At 44.6% G+C, this 13,679-nt stretch overlaps 1 protein-coding gene across 1 annotated transcript in view; it reads right to left on the bottom strand.

Moving 5' to 3' along the window:
- Positions 1-10,089, bottom strand: part of LOC146207868 (uncharacterized) — a 31,142-nt gene extending 21,053 nt beyond the window's left edge. Inside the window, exon 1 of the mRNA XM_084577714.1 lies at positions 9,721-10,089. Coding sequence (XP_084433840.1) covers positions 9,721-9,723 — 3 coding nt within the window. The 5' untranslated portion in view covers positions 9,724-10,089. The remainder of the gene's footprint in view (positions 1-9,720) is intronic.
- Between the last annotated feature and the right edge of the window lie 3,590 nt (positions 10,090-13,679).

Here is a 13,679-nt window from a genome sequence, read left to right as displayed (position 1 = left end):
CCGATATAACCTATGATATTGCCCTCCTTCAATCTTCAACATCATGCGCCCGTCGAGTGACCAACGTCGTTCGTGTGGTTCGTCGGAGGAACCGCCTCAAACCGCACCACGCATATACTATGTCCTATATAAGCTGTGTGAATGATTCCAGTAGCAGTTGCGTGCTGCTGCGGTTGAATATTCTGGAGTTTCAGCTTTTTAAACACAGGCAACTACACATCTGTTAATTGAATCCGCTAACTGCATTGAAAGTATGTTCGCGAGGATCGCTTGCATCTCTTTATCAACATCCTGAGTGATCGGCCTGTCCTTTACTTCCATTGACTATGTTCTAGCCAAGTGATAGAGCGTTATATAATGTGAATAATTTTTGCATTTACCTTTCCTTTGCGAATTTCTCGGTATTCTTTCAAGGTGTGCCACTAGGAATTTCTTACACCCTATCGGGAAGCTTACTTCTGTTATAGTTCAGTTTATTAATTTTATCATCAATTTAGCGAATCGTAACATTCGTGCTAATTTTAGCTTTTTATCGCCTCTACAGGGCACTAAACGTTTCTTCCATTGAAATATTGGCTTCAAGTTTATTGGCGTTCAGAAAGAGTCCCCATTTAAGTAATCTTATACGCATATTGACTTCACCGCCATTCAAAATTAATTTGCTCACTGCTGGCCGAGCATCTCGAAGCTCTGCTAAAATGACAGAGTAGGATTCCGATACCTTTCTTCTAGCTATACAGCCTGGCGTGTCTTTTTGGAGACTTCAGAGACAATGTCAACACATGCATGACGTGGTTAGTCTACCACAGACGGATTCTATGCATGAGAGCCCTGGATATCTATAGTCAGCCGAAGCTGACCAGTAATCTTCAGTATTATATCACTGTTGGTTTGGGTGGTGTCGAAATAGTTGTATTAAAGTCTATGGCAAGCACAATATGTTTTCTGGCACCTTGTCTGTTATGAATTGCTTGCAGTTCATCCTTAAAAAACATTTGTGTCTCATTATATGTTCATGGTAAAGGAAGTATAGCACGTATTATTTCTCGTTTTTAACAATACACAGCGCCATTATTTATACTTCAGCAAAATTGACCTGCACTTGTTATCTGTTGTTGTAAGGAAACAGCCTTTCCTTACATGTTCCATTACACACCGCCTCATTTTTTAATCTTTTGCATGCATAAAAAGACTGAAAATGATTTAATGAGAACAAATTTGAAAGAGTAAATGCTTGAGCTTGTTGCTTCATTATATCAAATGAATAAAACGTAACTCAATAAAAGCTGTGGCACAGAAAAAAGACACACGCAGCGCTACCTACCAGCAGACGTTTATTTCAGAAATAAAAGGTGGTTTTTATAGCAGCGATATCACAGTGAACCACCAGACATGCGATAGATAGCAAAGCGTGTCCACCTGATATGCGAGTTTCTTTAACAACAGCGCGACAGAAGGGCTGCTTACACAATAAAATTTAAAAAGGGAAAATTACTCCAATTATTTAACGTCTTATCCCATTTTTGTGTACTACATTTAAAACCACGCACTTTCGAAAAGAGAAATGCATTTGCACACACATTTGCTTTTGCATTTACAAATGCATTTGACCAACAAACCTTTCCCACACAGGTTCTTGACGTCCGCTCACGAAAGCCTACTATTGCGGCCCGTTTGTCCTACATATTGTTCACCACAAGAGAGGGGAACTTGTTAGACAACCTTTTAAATACAATTAGCAAATTTCCCCCGTGCTTCGTTTTGCAGTCGAACACCTTATTTGGTTCTGAAACGATTTCGTGTACAGATGACTCCTTTTATTAGGCGCCGAAAAACCGCTCTGGCACTAAATCAGTTTCATTTTTTCATGTTATGGGACAGCCAATGAATGAATGGCATATCGGAAACGTTTTCTTTGTTGCAGTGTTTCTTGAGTGACCTCTGTTTTTTGTTGTTGTTGTTTTTTTTTTTTGGCACAGTTTTTCAGAGGACCTTCCGAAAAAGACACAAGAACTTGGAAAAGGTACCCAGCAGCTTTCAGCCGCTTGTCTTGTGAAAAGCTTTCATGAATGAGGAGCGGGCATGACTTCCTGAGGAAGTTTAGAAGTTAAAGGCGAGCAATTGACAGTTTGAAAAGTTAGCAGTGTGATGAATTAAAATGTAACAATGGTTTTCCGCCGCGAGATGTGAATATCCAGCACGTCTTGTCATGATGTAGTATGATGCTAATGTTTAAGAATTTTATAACACCGGCTTCAGATAGCTCAAATGTTATTTGTAGAGGTTTGAAATGGTCACGACATAGAGTGAGGTCTTTAGAATGTCATCCATGTAGGAATCGTCATTTCTTTTACGTTTAATGAGATAGTCATCAACATACCTAAAAATCTGCAACTTTCATCGCACTCAGGAGTTGCCGCCTACCGATACACATTCGTCAGACTCTTGTTGACGAATGGTGAAAGAAACCTGGCGAATACGAAGGTGAGCCGCTGCAAAGAAAATGGTTTCCGCTCCAGGACGAGCTTGCCCCCATAACCCCTCACAAATGAGGTGATCCAACTATATTTTTAGTTACTCATCTAATCTCTGACAGTACATAAAAAATGGAGACTCAAAAGTATTATATACTTTCGAATCTGCAGAACTTTGAAGTTGGCGATGACGGCATCCGACGGCAGAAAGAGTTGCTGTGCTTCGGCCTCTCCGTTGCATTCTGCTAGGGTTAGGCCTACTCTAGGCTAATCTCAGCTGTCCCAGACGGAGCATGTGCCGATATCTTGTATCTTGATCGACACACACCCCTGCTGAAGCATTTGATATCTTTGGAAGCCAGCCGTTCTGGTTCATGACAGTTTCATGCTGGCCTATCAATCATAGCTCTACTGCAGAGTTTTCTTTTTCCAGGTTAGCCCTGGCATGTACAAGTATCACGGGATGTTTCGGTGGCGCGCATTACAGAAATGGATGCTTGTTATTTTTTTACTCTATGGTGAGCTTGTTGCTCTAAAACAGAAAGCGTGCGTTTACCGCAGGCATTCTTTCTCCAGAAAACGGCCGAAAATATATTTTCTTTGATTGACATTTCTGGTCTTCCGTTACAATCAACAGCATATTTATTTCTACCGTACAAAGGTTACCACAGTACAGTTCAGACATGTGAACTGTGTGTACACTGAGGCACCCGAACTTCAAGCTCTTCACTCTAATGCCGGTATAGTCCTTGCGGAGTGACGCTGCATCTCCTAAGGTAAGTCTCCCAGGGTAAAAAGAGAGGAAATAAAGCCACAGCAAAAAAAAAAAAAAAAGGAAATAAAAGCAAGCCCCATTGCCAACCGTAACAGTGCTGCGGGGGAGAAGGTTATTGCATCCACTCAGCGAGATATCCACCCCCAAAAGTGTTCTCGCCGTGCTATACTCTCCTCTAGCGACCACTCCGCAGGTCGCTAGCGTAACACGGCCCGGAAAGGCAGCAGAGAAAAGTGCGGGGGCCCCCTCAAATTGAAGTGTGCCTTTTCTCCGGAACGCACAGCCACCAAGCGGAGGAGAAGGGTACTCTAAACTACACACCTCTGAAGTCACACAGATGCCTGATTTTGGAAGCTACGTCTCCTGTTAATAAGTGGCGCCACTCGGAAGTCCACCGTGTGATGCCCGCATAACAGGGAAGTCGCAGTTACAGCTTTCGCACAACGGGAAACAGACGAGCAGCATCATCTCTCTGTCGCAAGTGCGGTATCTCGCAGTGTAGCCAAAAACATATCACAAAAGCTCACCAGCGCTCGGTGCGCTGCCAACGAGTGTCGACATCGAGTCGCCGCTTAGCCGTGGTTATTGGCTCGGAACAGCGTTCGGGGCTCTATCAGCTCACGCGGATTGATGTGCTAACACACTAAGCTTTGCTGTACATTTTTTCTTCTCTTACAGTACGCCATTCACACGCAGAACTCGTTGTTTTGACTGAGCTGGCTATTCCATGAGTAATGAACTCCTAGATTGGGCATGCGAACTCCGCGAAATACGGCATAGGAATAGCAGCCTTGTGATCCACTTGTGATCCACCACTGTGCACAAGGATGAGGGATCGAATCCTGACGCGGCGGCCGCTTTTCGATTGAAGCGGAAAGCAAAGCGCCCGTGTGCTGTGCGATGTCAGTGCATGGTAAAGAACTGTAAATGATCGAAATTTTCGGAGCTTTCCACAACGGCGTCTATTATACCTGGAGTCACTTTGGGACGTCAAACTCCATAAACCAAACCAAATATCTCGAACAAAGAGGCGTTGTGCGGCACATCAGCATTAATAATACATTTGGAAATGTAGACGACATATCATTCTCAACGAGAATTTACTTATTGGCTGGTTGTTTTTTATGTTATTTCTTCTAAAACATTCACATTACAACGCACATTATTTGAAAACGAGTCAGGCTTTGGCGTAGATGTGCTAAAGTATGTCTCTACCTTAGGGATGCCATGCGGGTCCCAAATCTTACACAGTCAGCTAGAGACGCCAGTTAATACCTTCGTGTGGGCCACTCAGTGAGGTGTCATGGAAATGTGCAGTGCTGTAGAAACACGGACACAGGAAACATAGGAGAACCGAACTAACGCAGTCGTGTTGTTCCGTGAACCCACCACCCATATATCTCCCTCCTGCTTCCCATAGGCCCTACCTGCGTCTGTCTGTAGTCTTCAGAAAGCCCCACTCACCACACACCCAGGAGCCTTCTGATACCACGTACATACGGTGAAACCAAATCGAAAAAAGCAGAATATTTGTACAGGACCCGTAAAGAGCTTGAAGAGATTAATGGAAGTGAATACACCACCACATGTAAAAACACTGGTCGGCAGTAAATGTCTTTCCTCTGTACTTTGAAAGTGGGGAGAATAAAAATGGGCAACATTTTTGCTAGGCAACTTCAATGGTCACGTCTTGCTTTGTTGATAGAACCAATCATTAATGCCAGAAAAAGGCAATAGCTGCTACATAAACTGTTCGATGATGTTTTATTTCATACTTTTAATACGGTGTTCGCCACTTAACTGCAGAAAGTGAGAACTGAATCCTCGCAGATCATGTAGCCCTGCTGGCTCTGTCAAGTGAATACTTACATGCGTTGTTTTGCAGCCAGTGAGTTTTGTTTTCACGCGTTTCTAAACTAACAGATGATGTTGATCTTCCCTGTATTATATAAGGTAATTATGCTCTTCAGCGTCCTTGATTTCGCACTTTCACAATGCGTTGAGTTCATTTTGCTAAGCAAGGAGCAAACGCCAGTACGTACTGTGCGGGCCACTTGTGTACGCCGTAATACTGCGCTTTCTCCTGTGTCACAGCAGGCCACACGTACGCCATCAAATACATGCATTGCAAAGGCGTAAGTTTCGAAGTGTCGCGCAAAAACCCCCACGAGATTTTTTTCTGCAGCAAACGCGTTAAAAGAACAATATAATATTGGCAAAATATTCATTTTTATGGCACCACAGCAGCAGCTATATATCAATGTGCGGGAGGTGGGATTTTAGATGTGTAATTTCTTGATCTGCGTGACAGGGCGCCACAATGAAAGGCAAAAGCAAATACTTGACGAGGAAAGAAAAGAAAGTAGTTGTCACTGTCTCGATAGACAAAACGTTGCGGGCTAGTTGGTTCATCGCAAGGGGGAACAGCGCAAGTTACACAAGCACAAAAAGGGGAGGACGAGACACAGAGAGCACTGCTGAGGCTGTCTGGGTTTAATCCCTGATTATTGTGCCAAACAGCTGAATCCCATCATGGACCTGTAGTGGGCTCGGAGTTTCAAATCGCAATTTTTAATGGGCGTAAAGGCACCGATGAATTTCATTTTATTAAAATTAGACTAATCCATTCGAGTTCAACCTGACTGTGTGAAAAGCTGACGGCCCATGTGTTGCAGAAAAGCCGGAGTCGTTAGAGTCCCCCGCAGTTCGTCGCGTATTACCAGTTATGACAGGTCGAAAGGGTCATGATGTCCGAGCTCATCATCATCATCATCACCATCATCAGCCTGACTAATTATACCCACTGCAAGGCGAAGGCCTCTCCCATATTTCTCCAGTTAACCCGGTTTTATGCTAGCTGCATCCATTTGACCCCTGCGAACTTCTTAACCTCATCTGCCCAACTAACTTTCTGCCGCCCCCTGCTACGCTTTCCTTCCCTTGGAATCCAGTTTGTTACCCTAAGCGTCCATCGGTTATCCTCTCTGAGTTACCCTAAGCGTCCATCGGTTATTTCCTGAGTTCAGTTTACTTTATTTCATTGCAAGCCGCCACCATTCCATAGGGTCTGCTATGCCCGCACCTACTCTTACGCCCCATCTGTTTTTACTGCTGGCTCAATAAGGAAAGTTCTGTACGATGACGCTGGCATTTGGCGAATTTGGCTGGTCACGTGACAGTATTTTTTGAAGGATTGTAAATAGGTAGGCGGAAGTAGTAGTTTGATGGAGATAGCGCAACTAGAAGTTTTTCGAGAGAGAACCTTTGCATAGACGCGTTTTCTCTGAAGTTCATATATAAAAAATTAGCGAATTAGTATGTACTAATTAACTGTAGTGAACAAAATATAGGAGATTAGCTTATGCGACTCTGCAAATCTCTGAACTTGTTTCACTCGACCAGAGCGAACTGCATTTTGAAAACCTTGGTCGAAGTTAGCCGAAGTTAGTTGCAGACTCCGGCTGCACAATTAGCCGCCGTGTGTGGTGGACAAGGTGAGGTGGTGTGCCTTTTAGGCACAGCATCTCCTCTCGCTGTCCCCCGGGCATCCGAAGGGTGGATGCCTGTTGCTGCTGGTGGCCGTTTTGTACGCATACGGTACAGCGGTAATGAATATGGAAGACGCAGTGCGGCGACTGTGCAAAATGCGGAAGAGAGTTGAGAAGCGGCATCGTGCCTTCATGTGTGACACCAGGTCAGTTTCCACATGTAAATGTCCGCCTGCTTCTGAAATGAATCAGCTCTCTCTCCAACTTTCCTCTCTCTGTTAGCGTGTTCTGTGTACTTGCAGTATCGCGGTCATTAAATTTAAATTTAGGAAACGCTGATTGTAGAAATGCTTCATACTGCAGTATTATGAAGTACCTGAGAGAAGGAACGATCCAGAAGAAAGATGCTGTTGAACGAAAATCAAGATGTGAAATGAAGGGGAGGGGGGTCTGGTATATCTGTAAAAGACGTTCCCGTTAAACACAAAACTGTTCTCTGCCTGCAATGAGCCGAACTGCTCCGAAGCCGCTCTCGAGCTGTAGCCGATAGCGAAAATGTTCGGTGACGCTACTCCCCTCGAAGTGAGAGAGCTAAAACATTGCTGCAATAAAACATGGTGCTGGGCTACATTCAGTAAGAAGACAGCGCAAACAACAACCACAGACAAATTAAAATCAGCTGATAGTAGCGTTCTTTAGTGTCGCGTGCTCCTCTATGGTTCACTTTTTTCGCAGTCTTCGTACCGAGTATAAAACAGGGCGTAGAAGCAGTGCCGAGCGCGAAACATGTTTAAAAAAGTTCGCATGTAAAAGCGCATAAAGTCGACGGCGGCGCAAAACTACAGTGCTTAGTTTATAAAGCACTGATGTTTATAAACTAATCCAGCTTACCACGTTAATACACAGTACAAGTAATAGTTAATAGAGGAGCTGTATTACACTGGCGGTGGAGTACAATTACACATACCCGCGTTTCGATTCAGGGAACACTGGTAGTACGCTTCTCCGACATAGCAACTTAACTCCTTTCCTTTAATGCGCTGCGTCACGAACACTCTCCCTTCGGAATGGCAAAAACTTCCGGCCAAATTGGCACCCCAGCTACTAAACAAAAATCGAAGGAGGAGGGGCGGGGTCTTTATCAAACAAAGCTACTGCGGGCGCCCCCCCTACAGCTTTTCGTGTATCTGTCATTCACCTGACGCTATGGCATTTTCGCGTATACGCTCTTAACAGCGAGGAACTTAGCGTGTGGAGGTCCCGGAGCGATAGCGGTGAGCTTCGCTGCCAGTTGCCTCACCTGCAGCTGCGATTCTGCAGGGGTGGTTCTGGTCATCGTATGCCCGGCTCGACTAGAGCGCTTGCCTGAGGTACGGGTTTTGAGAGATTGTCTTTAACGCATGAAGGAAAGGGCCATGTTTCATAAGAGCAAACCGATAATATATATATGGTATGAGATTCAGCCTTCTTGGTGTCTTTGATGCCAATCATCAAACAACGTCACTGGTTTTCTTATCACACCATAAAATGTAGGTCAGCGTCGAATATACCATTTTCGTGATATTATAGAATTCGGTTTAAAAGTTGGTCACAATCACTGAAAAGGGTAGTTGGTATCGAGCGCTAATAATGACATTGAAAGCGCGAAGCTTTGACGATAAAGGGAACACTTACGCTCCGCCTCAAAGATATCACGCGATAGCGGCCTGTGTCCTAGTGGGGTGCTTCCGCATTGGGAAAAATCGACGCAGACGCACATTTCGCACTGCGAAATTCGTTTTGAGACTTGGTAGGGTGCCTCACACTTGTAAAACAGAGGCGCCATCTGTCCCCGCAACGACGTAGAAGGTCTCGATTAGTTCCGGTGGCTGCCACATGCCGACCGTAATTCGAGGGCAGCGATGCCTTTTCGACTGAACAAGCTGCGTACGTTACAAAAGTCGTACAATAAAGGGGAACTTCGCATGATTAGGGCAAATCCCTTTGTTTTAAGTGTTAGCTCATTGCGTATCCACTTTGAGACATACCAGTTCCGTACAATTTTTAATTATCACGTACAACAACAGCATTGCGAACGCCACACGTCATCATAGATATATTGTTTTAATAGAAAGGTGGTAAAGTTTTAACGTATGCAAATCGATGGCACACGGTACGCGAATCTCACACAATAATCAGCGTAAAGCCGCGAAATGACACCGCACATTGGCGAGCTGAGCACACGCGCATTGGGAAAATGTCATTCTAATGTGTTCCTATCCCATAACAAATGCATGGTGCTAAAATCAACACGTGCATCGTAGAGACATTCGAGCTCGTCATTTCGAGGAATTATCGCCAGTGTCAAGAAATATCTGTGGTTAATGGAGTTACACAGCATTATGCCGGAATGGATAGCAGCGAGGTACTAGATGTAGTAACGAAATACGTCTACTTAAGACGGATTGTGACCGCAGATCCAGGTCACGAAACGTACGTAAATAACTATAGAATCAAACTGGGACGAGTACTTTCGGAAAGTACCATCGGATCATGAATGACAGATTAGCAGCAGTGGCGTAAATACGTGAACATTTCAGATGGTACTCGTAGGTTATTATGGCGTAATTTTGATTAATAAAATTTATTTCGTCGTGTTTTTTTTTTTTTTTCAAAGTAAATCAGATGGAATAAGTTAAATGAGAACGTCGTTAACCTTTAATGCCAGAACGATGAGCTAAAACTTCTATACACACTATAATAACTGCAGGTATACGCTAATGCTCCTCGAACATAATGTGGCTTTTTTTTTTTTTTTTTGCTAATTCTAGCCCTACTTACGAAGATGTGCACTGCAAATATTTCAGAATGAGAACACCTCGTTAAAGAGGTGTTCAAAAGAGATTCCAGTACGTTCCAGATTCTGAGGATATTAAACCAAGCGGGGGACAACATCGCCATATATATGCCGACGCAAGGGGAATTAACTGACAGCCACACTTACCATTTTAGCGCCTGCGGGTGAAGAACTTTGATCTCGCACGCAGAGCTGAAGCTGGCTGACACACGGTGCGGCGCCGATGGCATCTCACCACGAAGATTGGCAGAAAGCACAGCTGATGCAGTTTAGAATGCCATGAAAACAGTAACCAGCAGTGGTTGCCGACGTTCGGATGAACTTCTTGCACAGACACAACACTGTCAATTGCCGATTGCAGTGGACAGGCGAGCCTGCAGCATGGCATAGATTCCGAGGCCTCGGCACTTACAGGGTTTGAACACACGTCACAGTTCGCAATTGTAGGGACTGAGAAGACAGGCTAGGAATGTTGTGCTAGTCTGGTTAGTCCTGGGCGGAGTTGAAACGTCCAGAATCAAATAGCGTAACCTGGGCAGAGTCGGGAATGCAAAGCTGTGCTTCGGCTGCTCCGTAGCATTCTGCTGGGGTTAGGCCTAGTCTCGGCAAATCTCACATATCCCAGATAAAGCACGTGCCGCTATCTCGTATCTTGATCGGCAAACGCCTCTGCTGAAGCAATTGCCATCTTTGGAAGCCAACCTTTCTGGTCCCTGACTGTATCATGCTGGCGTTCTATAAATTAAAGCTCGACTGCTAGGTTTTCTTTTCCTGGGCTGGCCCATGTGCAAGCACCACGTGATGTGTTGGTCGCGCGCATTACAGATTGTGTGAACGCAGCTGGAAGTATATTCACGTGACGAGACCTTTTTGAACGCTTCATTGTTATCAGAAGAGCATCATGAGTGAAAGGAAGCATGGAGTAGACGCTCAAATCGAGCGATGAAATAAGTATACACCAATTTTCAATGTGAGCCGTAGCTAGGACGAACATGCTCTGCTGATATTGTATATAGCTGCTCAGTGTTGCTTTTGATGGCGCATGTAGAGACGCACATAGCAAGAGAAACTACAGGTGAGAACGAAGGAATGCTGGTGGGATTTGTACCTCGGGCTCCCCTTATATGTTCGGTTTAATCTCGTTTTGTACCGGTGTACGTCACGAACCTGTATGTACTACATAAGAGTTGGGGGGGGGGGGGGGGCGGGGGGGGTGCAGAAATAGACGTCATAACCATCATACACATCCTTGCCGACACTCTAAAAGAACTTACATCAGCAGGTCAATAGATCAGATCAGTAGATGAGTGGCAACAATGTAACTTGAGAAGTTACCAGTTTGAAGATTCGGAATGGCGCTGATGACGCTACAGCACGTCGGAAGGAAATGAAAGCTGCTGGCTATCAACATGCAGCACATTTTTTGCAGAGTCGTACTTCGAAGATGATGACAATGATGATGCACCTTTTATGTCTAAATTGAAGTTGTGTGGGAGGATTATAGAGCGGATCAGGTTGGAATACTGGCAGAAGTTGGCTCGCGTACTAGCCGGATTTGCTTGTACTTTGTGCTAGGCTTTTCACTGTCAGTGCCGCTTCCCACACGTAGTATGGATGTCGGTCACTACAAGACTGCAAGCTTGTTCGCATAGCCCCATGATAAACGGAGAAACGTGGGACAAGCGCAACAACAGGGGAGAGCCAGTGGTATCGGTTTGGGCGAAACTAGAACCGAAATATGACAGCTTTCAAAAGGTGTTCGTGTTATCCTCAGCCAATAGCTTATGCGGTTTCTCGTTCTATGCTGCCGGTTTTAACACTATTCTTTCCACCAGATTTTAGAACCGCTCTCGCGTACAGTCATTTTCTGCTGACTAGTGCACCGCCATGCGGATCTGTCTCTCTGGGGACCGCGGGACTGCGGATCAAATCTCCAAGGCCACGCCTGCACCGCGATTTGCCAGCGTTCAGGCGCTGTAAAATATTTTCAAAGATAGTTTCACCGTACCATTGCGTAGCTGCAAGGTTATTTGCGTTATCCCAAATTAAAAATTAAGTGTTCCTTTCAACGAGTGATATTTGTTGATGTCATTCGCGCAGTGTCACACTGTGAAATTCAGTTACACTCGCACCAAAAGGCGCTGGCTCTGTTGTGAGTGTGGTGCGTGAACTACGTCACTGGCTTCGGCCGGGCGTAGTCACTGGGGATACAATGATTCTCCAGTCCCATTGTAGCGGCGTTTACATGGACCCGACAGGAGTGAGTTGTGTTGAATTATCGGGTCGAAAACCGGTTACCGGGTTCATGTAAACCCCGTCGGGTCGGGTCGAGGAGACGACGGGCCGAGTCTAGCCAACTCTCGCGCAGAGTGAATTGAGTGGATTTGACCCCACTGCAGGAAGCATGTAAACACTGTCGGATTGAGTAGGGACACAGTGGGAGAGGAGAGCAGTACGGAAAATGCTACAACTCCGTGGGGGAAAAACCGGAATCGGGTGCCGTCTTCTAGTTATCGCCTCGACGCGAGGTGTCGCCGTAATCGCCGTAATCGCCGCCCCAATAATGTAGCACCTTACACTTACAGGGCGTGATAGGCGAATAATGTAGCTGGCAAAAGAAGCTTCCGCCGTTGCTTTCGCAATTCAATTCAAGTCAACTAGAGCTAAACCACAATTTTTTTTTTATTGGAGCTTTCTATCAGGGCGTACTGTAGATGTTGTGTCCGCTAGTTAGAAGAAAGAAGAAAACATGCCATTACATTTCCTTCTAGCCTGTGGAGTCCTTCACAGAACTAATGTATACATGAAAAAGTAAATAGCAAAAACATTAGTTTTATTGCACATTATATTCATATTTCAGCAAACATTCACTAAAAGGAAATTTCTCACCATATGTTTGCATGGAAACTATGAACATCTTACAAAAGCAATACGATGCACTTACTGCCCTCAAATTGTTAATGGGCAAGGTTGCATCTATGCTACTACACTGCACTTATCACAAAACCACAAGCTCCATCAACTTTGGCCAATCACTTGATCAAACTAACGGAGACAGATGTCGCACACGACAGTTGATCGTCTCGCAACACATCTCTGCATTCGTTGCATTTCATTTTCATGCGTTTCCGCTTAGCTTCAACTTTTGCTAGCACTGCTTGTCACCCATAATCTGTGAACTATTTATTTACGCTGTTGAGATCAGCATCCTCGTAATTGATGGTCTTGGGCATTCTCGATGCTATTATTTTGACATCCTCCTCACCTAGAAGAACGAAGAAAATGACTTAAGCTTTGAGTAGACAAAAATTTAGGGAGATACCTAACCTCCACCTGTAAGGGTATGATGTGCCGGTATTAATGGCTCTTGTATGCGGATACCACTGTGGATTCCCGTTAATGTATACCCGTGAGCAAAAGTGGTATACTCCACGCAAACCGCAATGATCGCATTTTTTTTTTCAGTATAAAAAAAAATGAGCCACGCAAAATTGCTTGGGCAAGATGGCAAGTATATCAAGGAGGATACGTAATGCATATCTCCGAAATAACTGCTTCTCTGTCTGAAAAATCTGGCGGGCAGTTTTCTTGCAGTGCGTGGAGTATACCACTTTTGCTCACAAGTGTAGATGCCCTTTTCTACACACTTAATCACTAATTCCTTAATTCATGTCTGTGCTATCTCACACATACTCATTAGCATGCAGTCATAGGCTGCTGTGTTATGTGAAAGACAACTTGACGTAGACCTCTGTAAGGCTCGTGTTAACCAAACTGTAGAAATGTGCCTACATGGCCTAGGAGTAACCTTTCTTACTCGGAGCTGAAACGGAGCAGAACATATTTCAAAATGTAACTTTGCAAGCTAGAGTTAGCAGCTCCTGCCATATCGTGTGGCCTCATGACATCTGCATAGTGGCACTTTTGGCTTGTGCACAAGGTCTGTCTGTTAATCATGCTGGTTAACATGCATGAAAAAGACATTTTCATACAAACATTGGTGGCAAATGGTCAAGTGGTGCACTGGATGTTCTGAAATGCGTACCTTTATTTTTGAAAGGGAAGCATCATCACATAACATGATCAAGAGTTCTGTCAGTGCTTGT

This window comes from Amblyomma maculatum, chromosome 1 (genome assembly GCF_055883805.1).
Source record: "Amblyomma maculatum isolate TAMU_Amacu chromosome 1, ASM5588380v1, whole genome shotgun sequence".
NCBI lineage: Eukaryota > Metazoa > Arthropoda > Arachnida > Ixodida > Ixodidae > Amblyomma > Amblyomma maculatum.
Note: the sequence above shows the minus strand (reverse complement) of the source record. Positions and strands in the feature narration are given on the sequence as shown.